The sequence below is a fragment of the Lissotriton helveticus genome, chromosome 3_1 (genome assembly GCF_964261635.1).
Source record: "Lissotriton helveticus chromosome 3_1, aLisHel1.1, whole genome shotgun sequence".
Classification (NCBI taxonomy): domain Eukaryota; kingdom Metazoa; phylum Chordata; class Amphibia; order Caudata; family Salamandridae; genus Lissotriton; species Lissotriton helveticus.
In genome coordinates this window covers 556,817,710-556,833,377 of record NC_136061.1, presented here as the reverse complement: position 1 = coordinate 556,833,377, position 15,668 = coordinate 556,817,710, and the positions used below count along the sequence as shown (strand labels likewise).

At 42.4% G+C, this 15,668-nt stretch overlaps 1 protein-coding gene across 1 annotated transcript in view; it reads right to left on the bottom strand.

Annotated features, from left to right (window-relative positions):
• IGF2BP2 (insulin like growth factor 2 mRNA binding protein 2) overlaps nt 1-15,668 on the bottom strand; it is a 463,616-nt gene that overhangs the window by 136,837 nt on the left and 311,111 nt on the right. Inside the window, exons 9-11 of the mRNA XM_078680475.1 lie at nt 13,721-13,856; nt 9,444-9,569; nt 5,460-5,528 (exon numbers count right to left, since the gene is read on the bottom strand). Of these exons, the coding sequence (XP_078536601.1) occupies nt 5,460-5,528; nt 9,444-9,569; nt 13,721-13,856 (331 nt within the window). The remainder of the gene's footprint in view (nt 1-5,459; nt 5,529-9,443; nt 9,570-13,720; nt 13,857-15,668) is intronic.

Genomic DNA, 15,668 nt, shown 5'->3' with positions numbered 1-15,668 from the left:
CTTAGGTCTAGTATTGGTCTTAGAGACCCATCTTTTTTGGGAATTAGGAAGTATAGGGAGTATACTCCTGTTCCTTGTTGTTGCTTTGGAACCTTCTCTATTGCATGCTTTTGTAGCAGAGATCGTACTTCTTGCTTTAACAGTGTTAAGTGATCTTGTTTCATTGGACGCTGTTTGGGGGGGATGTTTGGTGAGGTAGATGTGAGTTCTAGGCAATAACCATGTTGGATAATTTGTCTCACCCACCTGTCTGATGTGATGTTTTCCCAGACAGGTAGGAACTGTGATAGTCGTCCCCCAACCGGTGTTATATGGTCTGGGGGGAGCTGTATGAAGACACTGCTTTGGGGTTGGAGAGTTGCGGTTGTTGTTGTTTCCGCGTCCTCTACCCTTGCTGTTGTTACCTCTGTAACTACCTCTAGAATTACCTCTGGGTGATGTCGGTGTAAAAGAGGTTTGTTGCTGGCTTGTACCTGTATTTTTGGATCCACCTCTATAGGCGGACCTACGAAAGGAACCTCTTTGGGTCGGCTGTTGCAATGCTCCCATTGATTTAGCCGTTTCCGTATCCTTTTTCATCTTTTCTAAGGCCTCATCTGTCCCTGTGCCGAAAAGTGTTTTCTCATCAAAAGGTTGGTTCAGTAATGAAGTTTGCACCTCTTGCTTGAACCCTGAAACCCTGAGCCATGCATGTCTCCTTAACATGATGCTTGTGTTTATGGATCTTGCTGCAGTGTCTGCCGCGTCTAGGGCGCACTTGATTGAAGTGTTAGTAATTAACTTCCCTTCCTGTATGAGTTGATCTGCCCTCTTTTGATGTTCTTTAGGGAGATGTGTGATGAGTTTCTCTAACTCATCATAATGCGCTCTGTCATACCTTGCAAGTAGTGCCTGTGTATTAGCTATGCACCAGCTGTTTGCCGCTTGAGATGCAACTCTCTTGCCAGAGGCATCTATTAGCTTAGACTTTTTATCAGGAGGTGGAGCTTCTCCCGTAGATAAAGAGTTTGCTCTCTTACAAGCATTTGTGACCACTAGTGAGTCTAGAGGAATTTGTCCCTTGATGAATATTGGGTCTTTTGGAGCTGCCCTATATTTTTTATCAATTCTTGGGTTCAGTACCCTAGCCCTCACCGGGTCTTTAAATATCTCTGATGTGTGATTGAGAAGGCCCTTAAGCATTGGTAGTGTTCCTGATGTTCTTTGTGCAGCAGGTAGTGTTTCTAATAGGAAATCCTCTATTTGAGGTTCTGCATGTAGTTCTACTTTGTGGTATTTTGCTGCTCTATTAATGAGCTGCGCAAAACCAGTATTATCATCAGGAGGTGAAGGTTTTGACGGATACAATTCAGGGTCGTTATCGTTATCTGACCCTACATTGTACTGTTCCCATGGGTCTGCGTCCTCTGGGATTGTGTCTTCATCATCCCCAGGATGTTCTCCCTCCCCTGTGTCACTTTCTACATCTGTTGTAGGTGTAGATGGTTTGTGGGAGGAATAGCTGGCCTATTGTGAGGAATAGGAGAAGAGGGTGTGTCTCTAGGATGTGGAGAAGGGGGAGGAGTTGTATTTGTCCCCATTGTTCTCTTCTTCGGAGGAGTTTTGTCGTCCGATTGTTCATTTTTCCTCTTTTTAGGTAGTTCTGTGACTACCTTGCCAGTTTGTGGATCAATAAACAGAGTCTTTTGTTTAGGATCGGTTTTATATTCCTGTGTCGGTACCGCAGTTTTCGGGTCCGAAAGGTATTTTTTCTTTTGACTGTCCATTTGTATTTTCGGCACCGAGATTTTATTCGGATCCGATGTCTTCGGTGTCGAGGGTGTCTTCGGTGTCGATGGTGTTTTCGACGTCGAAGCGTGTTTCTGTGTCGATATGGACTGTTTCGACTTCGAGCTTTCCTTGATATGGAGCTTCGGTGTCGATGTCGGGGTGGGTCGTTTATCGGAACCCCCATGATGGGAGACCGAGTGTTTCGGTTTCGTTGCCGGGCCCGAAGGCGGGGCGTCGGAAACTTTTTTCGGTTGTCTGGCCGGGCTCGAGGGCGGGGTCGACACCGTGCGGGGTCTGTTCTTTGGTAAAGGGACGTCGTCACTCACGGTTTGTTGGACGTCGATTTCCTCGACGTCGGACTCGTCCGCTTCAGACCCCGCCTCGTCGGCCTCTTCTTCCTCCTCTTCTGGCTGCTGGTCCTCGAACAGCTCCGGGATTGCTTGTGACTGCATTCTCGATACCTCGTGTCTTCGGGCTCGACGGTTTCTAATCGTCGATTTTGAGGAAAATGCTGCACAGGCCTCACAGTCCATGGATTCGTGTTCAGGGGACAAGCAGAGGTTGCACACCTCGTGTAGGTCCTTGTGTGGGAACTTAGCACCACACGCTGGACATTTTTTGAATGGAGTCCTTTCCATGGACTCCGGGCTGGACTACGTCGAGCTGGTCTTCTCGTAGTCGTCGTTCTTCGAAACGCGTCGAGATGGAAGTGTAGTCGCGTTCGATAGCCAATACCGTCGAATTGGAAATGTTTACGCGCCGAATATAACTTTCTTTATCAAAGTCGATCCGGAGCGCTTCTATCCTCATCCGAACCCGATGGCGGAAAAAAACAATCTAAGGATGGAGCCGATGCCCATGCGCACTAACACCAAGAGGAGGAGTCATCGATGACGACAAAGACTTCTCCAGAAGAAAAACAAGTGCAATCATCCGAGCCCAACACCAGATGGCGATCTATTCATAAATGTACCATCTGCAGCCCATATGCCTCGAACATTAGGTTGCCTTCAACGTGATAACTGTGAAGCACCCGTTATGAGCCCGTCTCTCCGCGTACCTGTTAAACACCCAGTGTGCGCGTCCAGCGTGCACCGACTTCCACCGGAATACTACTTCCGATGTAAACATCTGGTCGTTACCTCAACCCCGTTCTTAAGAGCCTTGGTTTCAATAAACTTTATTAATCCAGCACAGTGCCTATGTCCCATGCATCTTGGTTACGTGGAGTTGCCCCGATACTGACCCTCACGAATAAAGGATGAAGAAATGCCAAACTATCAAGATTGAATCTAAATTTGTGTCTAAAAACTAAGAATTTAAATAATGTATTTGAATTAATAGGAGAAACATGAAAGGAAGTAGCTAAAATACAGAAGAGGTATTAATTGTCCATATGTGCAAATTCTGTACAATCACGGGCGCGAATCCGTGTCTAGAGTATTCTGTGTAAGTTCTTGCATCTAACTACTGCAGTCATTGGTTATATTTAACAGACAACAATCATTTCAACGACGCTGAGGGAATTCATGTATAAATGTCACAACAAATTCCTTTTAAGCAATACATGATTTTAACACATTCTACAAAAACATAGCAGCTCATATTGATCATTTAGGCCTCTGGGATTCATTGTACCGAGGTACTTTATCCAAAATGTTTCTCTCCGAGATAGTTGTGTCTGGTGATCTTTACCACTGATAGGGTCTACTTTTTCTAAAATGGCGAATCTCATTTGGGGGATGTTATGTAACACTTGTAACCAAAGTGTGGCTAAGCTAGACGACAGATGACGATTGCGAATTGTGCTTTTGTGTTCTATAATTCGTGTTTTCACCTTCCTGAACGGTCTCCCTACATATACTAGTCCGCACGGACAACGTATTGCGTAGATTACTCCTGTCGTGTTGCAATCAGAATTGTGTCTAAGTTTGATGTTTTGGTCAGTTTTAGGGTGTGCAAATCCATTCCCAACTATGACATTGCTGCACTGACCGCAATTGTAACATGTGCTCATGCCTTTGTACCTAGAATTAAATGTGATTCGTTTGTTTTTTAGTATTTCCCTCAAATTCTTTGAGCGCGTATGTGCAAAAATTGGTGTGTCCATGAACAGATTTCTGAAGTCTGGTTCATTCGCTATTATATCCCATCGTTGTTGGATGATCTTTTTGATCGAAACTGCCTGTACTGATTGTTTCAGGACGAATACCATACGTTTGTTAGGTGGTTTTTGTGATTTCTTCAAAAGCGTAACTCGTTCTATTTGTGCTATAGTGTGTTGAGCTGTTTCCAGTACTGTCTCAGGATAACCACGTTCTTTGTATCGCTCTAATAGATCTTTGATTAGTTTTTCGCGTTGTATTACATCCGAAGAGATTCTTTTGATTCGAATTAACTGTGACACCTGCAAATGATCTTTTAAGGCTCTTGGGTGTGCACTTGAATAGTAAAGAGCATTATTAACGTCCGTCGGTTTTCGATATACTGTCGTCGATATGCCTTGAGGAGATTTATATATTTCAATATCTAGAAACTGAATTCGGTCCAACTGTATGTTGTGGGTAAATTTTATCCTGGGATTCTTTACGTTGACCTCCTGTATGCATTCCTCCAGTTCTGACCTACTCCCATTCCAAATTACTAGAATGTCATCAATGAATCTTAAGAATAGAAGTATGTGATCGTGCCATCTTTGATTCTTCAGAATGTGCTGTTCTTCAAAGTGGGCCATGAAAGTGTTAGCGTACGAAGGGACTCCAGGGAAGCCCATCGATGTACCAGTTCTTTAAAAGTAATATTGAGTTCTCCAAGAGAAGTAACTATGGTAAAGAGAAAAGTGTAACAGTTCCAACAACAGTACACTAAGGTCTTGATCAATGTCCGAGTTTAGCAGTCTCCACTCCATGGCTTCCAGTCCTTCCATATGGGCAATAGATGTATATAACGCCACTACATCGATAGTACACAGAAGTGTATCTTCATGAACAAGATGGCTTACTCCTTCGAGGTTAAGGAGACAGTCTGTAGTATCCTTTATGTATGTTGTCCAATCCTGTACTAATGGTTGCAAGTGGTAATCCCACCCAAAAACAACCATCTTAAGCAGCTAGACCTATTCAAATATTACCGAAAACTCTGTAAAACCGTGGCTTCTAACCCTCTGACTCCTTTGAACCCCCAATGAATCACTATTGGAAACCAGAGACCCTGGCCTATGCAATTTCTACAATTTGAACTTCAAAACAATACACAAATACAGTAACAAGTATACATCAACAAATGATGGAAAAAAAGAATCTATAATGACAACCACACACCTTATGCCTTATACTCAACATCATAGGGGGTCGATATGACTTCTACCCTGGTTGATGCCCAGAAGAAAAGAAGGAATCTTCCAGAACCAACCACTAAATTGCAGAATAAATGCTAAACATGTAAATCTAGACGTGATCCACAATGCAAAACAATCTTAAAGTTCTCATTTGGAAACACCTGGGAGGTCTAGGATCCACAAATGTGGGGTCAAAATGTAACACTAGATTTAACACGCATTTGTTTGTTTAGTATATTCTAATAAAAAAAATACAAAAATGTATGCAACTATGATAACAATTAATTAATACCCTCAGTTCAAACCAGCAAAGTGATCAGTTTACTGAGACACCTAAGAGTGCTGTACTTACTGCGTGTTGATGTGGGAATGCACCGACCGGGGAGGCTCCATACATGCCCGGGAGATAGGATGAGTGACTCTGTTGCAGGAAAGAAAGTAAATTTACATTTATCACCACAGCAATAACTCATGATTAATGTTATTCACACTAGGAAATCTTTATTGGAGGCGTGACTATTTTAAGTGGAGATTAACTCGGTATTCACACTATCGTTTTCATACGGTATTTCTTTCTTTATATCTTTCTAGCGGTCTCTGTAGTCTCAAATGTATTATTCATACAAACATAAGTAATTGATCTACCTCCATACCATATAATATGACCGATTACATGCCTGCCGTTATGGTTACCCAAAACAATATACCCAAACAATGGAAATATTTGTCCCCCGTTTTTTTTATTTATTTGCACCCACAAGTGGATTTCAATGGTATTTCGCACTGCACAAGACCGTAGGATGTCTCACTGAGCTAACTGCTCGCTGATGACCACTGTGATCAGTAGGCCACAACTTGAAATCTCCAACGGGACAACTTGGTCTTTATGGTAGAAGATCAATATAACAATGTCGTGCAAATATTCTAAATAAAAAAGCTCTGTCACAAAATATGCTGTATTAAAAACTGCTGCACGAGAAATTACACATGTTCTGGAGAAGAAGGATCTTGATCTTTATCACTGCAGATTTTTCCTGATTATTGCTTCTCTTATTAACATATAAAGGTAAGTCTCATGGGGGTACTCTTCCTGGGCTCACTTTCTTCAATTTCCTCAACACTACTTTCCATATCCAGCTATTTGTGTAGCGGGACAACAATGTTGAGTGCAGGGTCATCTCCATCAGTTACTGTAAGAAGACTCTAGGCTAATCTGGATCAGTACGATGGCGATTTGTTTACATAAATGTTTCATTTTTTGATGTAATGCCAACCTGTCACAATTCAGAGCACTTGCACACTGCAGAGGCATAGATTATTGCTCTCAGTGGTAGAATGTTTCTCTTGTCCTAGAGGTTCCTGTGGGTGTTGCCATTTATGTCCCAGTGCTGTATCTATGCAATAGGAGGCTTAGATGAGGACCATTGAGGTAAATGAATTCTGCTGCCACCCGGGTCTTCTGTTAGAGGGATATCAAAAGCGACCCAGATACAAAGGTTTGTCTGAAGAGAGTGTTAGCAAGGTCCTTAGTGATGGAGAAATAGCACTATAGTGCTCTAAGCAACTGAACAAGAGGACTGTTTCATAAGAGAAATATGTCAAGGTTTGATGCTTATCAACTTGCGGGTTTGCAAGGGTGTGAACCAACTTAAGTCATGTGGTAGGGGTGCAACAAAGGACCCACTTCTTCTGCACATACATTGGACTCTTTCCTCTGTAAGCCTTATATAAATGGCATTGAGTCACTTTAAGTTTCCCTTTTCCATGGAACCCAATTTAGTGTATGTGTGCCAGTTGTCACACTACAGTCACCTCAACGTGCTACAGCATACATAAACATTTTTTGTATGCTTTACTCTCCATCTAAGGTTTTCCTAAATTTGGCATGGATGGCTCAGATATTAAGATCCTCCATTTATTAACCAGCATGCCATAAGAGTTCAGAGGAACTGGTGCTCATGTAAAGCGCTCTGATACGTTTGCGTCAGGTTTGGGCTATATAAAAGTTAGTGGAAAAATAGAACCATATTTAACATTTTTGTAGCCAATATTAAAATAAATTACAGATCATAAATGAGCAAGGAGTAAATATTATAAACACAGACAACATTCTATAGTAAATGCACACACTTTTTTATATAAATCCTAGCTAATGTTGATTAGCACTGAAAGGTTCGCCATTGTGAGGTGTGCATATTCTTTGTTGGATTCCTGATCGCTAACGACAACTGCAAGAACAGTTTAGATTTCTGACAAGCCAGGACGTAGACGAGACAGGAGGCAACACATTGTCCGAGTTGACATGTCCCCGTCTACCTGCGAGGGATAAATTATTGCTTTTATAGTGAATCCCAAAACTATTGTGAGAAATAATCCACGTCATCTGAGAAGCAATGTGAGATAAGACTCATGAGAATTGCCTCACAATTTTCCACATACCATCTCTCTACACTAATAATTAAACAACTCCATTCAAAAAGCTGAAGACACACTATCAAACTTAAAATGCGTGTGACACTTGGGGCATACAATAAATAGTAAATGAAAAAATAAGCCACAGATATAAATGAGGACAGGGGCGGCCTTAGGCATGTGCAAGCTGTGCACCTGCACAGGGTCACCAAACCCCAGGGGCCACCATGCCAATATATATCCTTAATATAATAATCCTCTGAGGATGATACATATTTGTGTGGCGGCCCCTGGCAGGGATTTGGCGGCCTCCGGCTCTGTTCCACTTCCAAACACTCTGACCCCTCCCCTCCCCCCCTCTTCATTGGCCTCCGCGCTCCGCCCCGCCCGTACCCCCTCTTCCGGGGCCCCCTACCTACGCTCCCTGCCCAGGGCCGCCATGAGCCTAGAGCCACCCCTGATGAGAATCAACATTTGCGGTCCTTATGCCTCAAAGGAATGATTGGTAACTGCATGCTATGATGAGCACCAATACAATCAAACACGCAAACGGTGAGGAGAGGGATGCTTGCAAATAGTCTAACCACTGGCAATTTCTTAGGGTAGCATTACAACCTATTTTCCTTTTGTCCCCCTTACCACCTCAGTTTAGACCCAGTTATATACACATAAGTCGGGGCCTGCTCCGATAGGAACAACCCAGCCCCAAGTTCCAAGCCATGTCCTCTCTGAACAAGAAGACAAGCAACCCAAGACCGATTGAGGCCTATCCAGGGCTCTCCAGTTGGGCGCAGCTTGGTTGCAGTGCCAAAGTGTGCAGAGGACCCATGTCTGGCCATACTCTTGGTCATTTAAGGCGCTACATCAAACACACAAAAGTGTGCCCTGTACAATCAAAGTAAAACACGTGACCCTACGTTGTTTAGTTAATACTCCATTATATGTGCTGTAGAAACATTGCCACAGTATCTCGTACTTGCTTTTTGTGGGCATATAGACAACTACACCCTCCGCCTGGTACCCCCTAGAGCAAGGACGGTTGTTCACTAAATCCTTTCCTACGCACCCATATTACGTTCACTTAAGTGTTAGGGAACATATGATAGCTATAGGACGGCTAATGGATTATAAGCCACTCAGACAAAGAAACTAAGACTTTCAGAATTCATCTGATGGGGTTCAGGGTTAACACAATGTGAAAAGGGGTTCCAAGGCACACATGGCTAACAGACGTAACTTAACATCATTATTGATAGTGTGGGCAAACGTCCTGTAGGGAGCTGTGGCAGTGTAAACTTCTTGTAGTGGAGCCGTGGCAGTGTAAACGTCTTGTACTGGAGCCGTGGCGGTATGGTAGTGTAAACTTATTGTACTGGAGACATGGCGGTGTGGTAGTGTAAACTTCTTGAACTGGAACCATGGCAGTGTGGTAGTGTAAACTTCTTGAACTGGAACCATGGCAGTGTGGTAGTGTAAACATCTTGTACTGTAGCCGTGGCGGTATAGTAAACTTCTTGTACTGGAGCCATGGTGGTGTGGTAGTGTAAACTACTTGTACTGGAGCCATGGTGGTGTGGTAGTGTAAACTTCTTGAACTGGAACCATGGCAGTGTGGTAGTGTAAACATCTTGTACTGTAGCCGTGGCGGTATAGTAAACTTCTTGTACTGGAGCCATGGTGGTGTGGTAGTGTAAACTACTTGTACTGGAGCCGTGGCGGTGTGGTAGCGTAAACGTCTTGTACTGGAGCCATGGCGGTGTGAAGATAACAGATTACAGTGCATTATATACCTTATGCTATTGAAATCTAAAATATAAGCATTTTCCAACTTAAAACAGACGAATTTATACCCGATTTTCGCCAATACTATTCAATAAATTGGAAGTATATTACAACAGTGCACAAACGCCCAGGAAGTACTTACAGAAAAGGGGCTGTATGGAGCAGCGGCGGCCCCGCGAGACCCAGCGGAGGAAGGAAGCACGGAGAGTCCCGTCGAAAAGATCCCAAGAGCGCTCAGATTCAACCCAGGAATCAGGTTTGCTTGTTGCTGGAAATAACGTAATAAAATGACTTTATGATGACATTATGAGAAAGCCATAACACTGCTCGGAGCAATCCAAATGATACAGGACACAAACTCTCACCCGCTACCAACACTGAAGAAGGAGGTGCTTTAGGGAGGGAGTCAATGGGTACAATTTGATGAAAGGCCCAGATGTATAGGCGAGCCTGGGCACACAACGACAAGGCATGCAGACTAGGCCAAGGGGTTCAAGAGAGGCTTCGGTTAACATAGGGAGGGGGAACAAGGGCTCCTCCATCTTCTCCAAAGCATCTTTTGTACCAGGATGTGGATTATCTGGGGGAACTTCAACTAAGTATAAACTCTCAGCTAACTCCTTCTGCACCACGAAGAAGGCCTGTTGTGTTTTTTAAATTATATTTTACGTTCTAGACGGTGGTTCTTGACCTGTGGTCTGCGGGCCTGTGGGCCTCGCGAACCCTGCATAGGGGGTCAGCGACTGCTTGGAAAATTTAATATTAATACATTGTATGAAAAAAGCCAAATTTTCAGTAAATGTGAAAGAATCAGAAAGTAGAGACAAGAAAATTAAGTAGTATCCGCAGTTTGATTTGCGGGACAATGCAAGAGCATCAAAGAGAATGAATCGGTGGGGGTTCCCTGTTTACAATTACTATTCATTGGGGATCCCCCAGATTCCAGTAATGGTCAAGGGGGGGTTCACATACATCAAAAGGTTAAGAACCACTGTTCTTGAGCATCCTGGAAACATGCCTGCTACTTATTGTGATAGGACCTTCTAAACAGCTCACAGTCGTTAACTTATTAGTTCTAAATAATTACCTGGAGCACATATTTCTGAGGCACAAAAGGCGTATGTTCGATCCACTCTAGGTACCGTGGAAACCGTTTCACAGTGGCTTACCTCAGGAGCGTTATTCTGAACACTCAACTTCAAGCGGAAATCTTACTTCAGGATTGTAAGGCTATTTACTTCTTGCCTGTGTAATCTCTGAAGGCCGCTTCACACCCCGAGACCTGGTGGAATATTTCTTGGGCCCTTATTTGAGTTACATTATTTTTAACTTTGCTAAGCATTCGCCCTGACTCGTGGCCTAGATCATTTCACAGCTAAGACACAAAAGTCAACAAAGTAATGGTGAAATCCCAAACCACAACCAAAGACATCCCTCGCCTGTTTTTTGAGTGAAGGTGTGGACATTTCTGCTCACATTACAGTGGTTACACGACAGGGAGATAGAAGAACCCCTCATGTAGCTACTGTAAGAGGAAGGATTTCCGGATCCATCTACACTGTAAATAGTTGTGGTTACCCTTGAGTAGGTGTCAGAGTTTCACATCTGGGAACACTACAACTGAGTTTTTACAAATATTGCTATGGGGCAATCAAGCCTAGGAACAGCTGTACAAGAGCAAGGGTTTACCGAATAATGAAGGGATTACTTTTTTTTGTTTTGATATAACTGACTACTGTTGATCACACATCTTTGCAAACTAAAACGGTTGTAATGTGAAGACTAGTCTGTGATAATGATCATTAAAATTTTTTACAGATTTGTAAAATTGATTTTAAGGAGGGGACAGATCCAGAAGGGAAGCACACATGGGCACAATTCTCGGTTTCTCTGGAACTGGCTTATTGTTGTGTCTTTCTGTCAATTTCTGAGGCCACTTTTGAGAAGCCAGCCCTGCTTGCTGCCTTTAAATCACATGACCCCCGTGAGTTTTCACCGGGAAGTGATCAATATCATGAAACCATACCTTACACTACCCACCATGATGATCCCCCATGTGGTAGGTCATTGGGCGTTTACATCATTGTTCTTAATAGCAGGTAAATGTTCTTGTATCCGTTGCTTAAGTGGCCTCACACAATATAAATCCTGTCGCATTCACACCCCAAGGCATATATCACATATTAGGTCTTGCAATTGATAAAATGTCGTATTTCATATTCCTTCTTGGTATTGTAATGGAATTATTTGACTTGATCGATTAAACCCAGATCTGTTGACTGGGTGTGAGTGTTTGATTGGTTCAGATGCTCCGTCCATCACCACCCCCTTTTGTACCGCTTTGTTCGCCTTAAGTTGGCAGGGTATGCTCAGACGGGAGTCCCTTGCTCACTTTGCCACTGGATTCAAGCAAGCCTGGCTGAAGACGGCTGTAATGCCAGAAACCGGTCCTAGGAAGCTTGAATCCGGTCCAGGGAAGGCATGGCTTGGCAGTTCGGGCTGGACTGTTCCCATGAGGCACAGGGTCAGACTGATTTGCATATGGCCATGTCTGAACTGGGGTGGCAGAGTGGGCTAAAGAACGGTGATGGATTAAACCCAGATCTGTTGACTGGGTGTGAGTGTTTGATTGGTTCAGATCCTCAGTCCATCACCACCTACTTTTGTACCTAGAGGAACAGTGGCAGACGTTTGGGCCAGAGCACGTGGTAAAAAGAGAAATCTGGGCTTTAATGCCAGATCACGAAGGCAAATCAGAGATAGTGGTGCCCATGGAATAAAGAAGGGACTCGCTGGCTCAGGCTACAGCCCCAGAAAGACACACTTAAATGGCCTCTCTCCTGAGTGACATTTAGGCCATGGACTCTGCTTCTAGTGTTAACACCGTGTGAGATCTGGAGGTAGTAAGGGCTCCACACATGTTCGGCCTCTTCAAATGGGTGGAACGTCCCAGCCACATGAACATGAGGCCTCAGGCTTATAAAGCCCTTGATTATGCATGCAGAGTAACTTTCGACTGCTGAAATACCCACAATTTTCCTGTGGGAGATTTCAACAGGAAAACATTGGTGAAAACGGAGGTAAATTTGTAGTAAATCTATATTGATGTGTCTATTGGTGTGGTAAACACCAGTTTCACACAATTTTACTAACTTTCCCTAGGAAAACTCGGACTAGAAAGTCCTTCCAAATAAATACTACATACATGATATTAGTGTTTAATTGCTGCAGTGAATATCTCATCCTTTCCTCTCCCACTCATTATAATGGCCTGAGCGCCATGGATTGTGTCCAGATGTTGCGATACTGACTACTTTAAGAGCATTCCAGATGAGAGTTTTGGACACTACCTTGGAATGGCCCATCACTAGGAATAGAAGGAAGATGGGTGAATCTTTTTTAAACAAACAGTGCCTCAGGACAAGGGTATGCTGATTGAAGAGGAAAAACAGAGGCCAGAGTTGGGCAAATGTGTGGCAAAGTGAGACTGTGATGTTGAAGCAACTTGAGGCCATGCACTAGAATCTAAATAGGGATGAGGAATGAAGGTCTTCTGATGTGTGGGGAGTTCCCAAACGTTGTCCGGAGATATACATGGTCAGGTGTACAAAGATGTCCTTCAGTGTATGCTCTTAATTCATGCATATTTCCCTAAATTGATTTTGTTACTGTGTGAATCAAGCTTGTTTAGTAAATAGATTTGTTTGAAGGATTTTCTTAAGTGGGAGTAAACTTTAGTTCTCTTAAACCCAATGCCTGCATAGTGGCGTCACAACTGCAAAGTTGTGTCACAAATAACTTTACGTTCGCATGAAACAGGAGTGGCCTCAGGGTGCTGTGGCACCCAGTCTGTGTTGAGAGTACTGCCACAAAGATGTTCATACTACTTACTTTCTGAATAGTGTTGACTAGATCCAAGTAAACTCAATTCCAGGCAAGCTGGGTCTGCCTTTGAGCACATGAATGATAAATGCTGGACTTCAAAGAACTACATCTAGGCGGTGGGATTCAGGGAGAATGCCTTGTTAAGATAAAAAGAGCCTCAAAAACAGGACTTATTTAATTACCTGTTGTGGATGACTAGTCACCAAAGCTTCTATAGTTTCCAATTAGACGTGAAGTGAAGTGCAGAAAAATAATCGAATTTAACCAGGAGCATGTGTAGACTTTGCCAGCTGTCTTTCTATTACATGTCACTTTAATTGCCAATTTCGACCACAAATCAACACACTAAAACATAAACAAGAGAGGCATAGCGACTAACAGAAGTGCAGGTTTCAACACAAAAAAACTTTGCACTCAAAAGTTAGAGAGTCTAAGGAAGATGTTAGTGTGTGAAGCAAGGCAAGCCCAACATATAGTTAACAAAGGTGGGCAGAGCAAGGAATAAACCAGAAACAAACTATCTGAATAACTTACGTTTACAGCCAAAACATCATTCTCATAGGCTTCTCTGAGTTTCTTCAGGATTTCTACCTCGGCATTCGAGCAAGCCTCAATGCTACCCTTTACAGTAATGGTCCTTTCAGGATTGTAGATAGTCAAATCCTGCAAACTAAATATTAAAAAAACAAATATGAGCCTTGCTCTAACCTTCAACATACTTTAGATATTAAATGACGAATCAAAGTGATGGTGCATATATTTAGTTTTAAGATAACACAAAAAGTGACCAATGTTAGAAACCAGATTTATTTTACTGATCCGTTGTACCTTGTTTCCAAGTTTTATGCAGTGCATACATTACTCTTGTATACCAGTGGGCTATGTCCAAACAAAACAAAAATAAAAAGTCCTAAAACATTTGCATACTATCCAAATTACAAAATACATTTAAAATGACAGAATTTCGAGCTACAATAACACAGTTGAAGATGAAATAGAAGCATCTAACCAACATCCCAAGAAAGGATATAGTTCAACGATGATTCAAGGTCAAATCATCCCAATTTCTGAAAATTCAGTGGGAAAAAGTAGTGGATGCAGTTAGTGAAAAGCAGTTGATTGGTATTCACAATGAGGCTGTGTTGCCCGACTTGATAATTCCTCTGCTACCAGCTACTAATGATTTCAACGAGCTGGCAGAGCAGTCTTACAGGTTACTACATACTAGTAAGCTTACGCAGCACTTGTACTCAAAGAACAAAACCAGAATGGGTTTTTATAGAATGCACAAAAAGAAGTGACGAGTAAAGATGAACTAAAATGCTGGTGTGAATTTACCCGAAACTGAATTTTCCCACAAAATGTCAGCGGTCTCCAAGTGGCTACACACATCTTCAATTTTCAGTGTTAGTGTCAGTATAAACAACAAATACTAGTTCACAATCTTAATTCATTAGCCTTTCTTGGAAGAATCTGTGTTTTCAGGGACAAAATATTCTAAGCTTTACTGCCTTCTATTAGCTGTGAGGACATCTACAGAAGAGTGCGAGAGATAGGGTGAGCGGCAATACCAGACCATTTCCCACAGATGAACTTTTCCATCACTGAATTATACATTTAAATCCAAATGGAAACAGACAATCAAGGTGGGAAAAGGGGACTGAATAACAATGTGGTTCCCTTAAAATGTGTGAGTTTTCAATAATCTGAAAGATTTTGGGCAATTTCCCTTGACAGGTCAAAATCCCAGTCCAAGGGTCCCTCTTGGAATTATTGCTCCTGGTGTCTGGTAAGCACCCTAACTTCCTTCATGTCAGGACAAGAGAAACGGAGTTGGAGTGCAATTTGTGTTTGCTAACAACCAGTAATGATAAGTATAATGCCATTTCAGAAAGAAAAATAGCAAGCAGAAAGGAGTAAGAGCTAAACTTTATTTCTGAGCGCATGCAAATGGCTTATTGATTTACACGTTGTCAACTTACCAGTTCCATTTGCATTAAGATTGAATAAACTACTCATATCCAGTTAAGCATTTTTGAAGATTTTAGGATAGACAGACTGCTCCCCAGGAATATAAGACTGGATATATATACACATATATATATAAGAATGGGGGCCCTCAACATACACAAATAACTCTAGAGGGGTTGTAAAGAAGGTTCATCACGAGGATGCGCGTGAACAAAAATGAACGGCATTATAGGTATTGTGCTGCTAAATATGGGTGTTTTGTAAAAGGGTAAGACTATCTATACTATCTGAAAAATGTTTCTTAGATATACTAAAATATGAAAAATAAGAGCTTATGAATGTTCGAAAGTCCTTTACTCAATTTGTTTCTAATGATACAAAACATGTGTGTACATATAAAGGGCTCTAGAAAGTTTTCATAGGAACAATGAAAGCAGTATTTTGGAACTTTAAGAAAGAGAGGCGATCTCTCTGTTACTGCACTTTACATCTCAAGCTGCACCTCACTGAT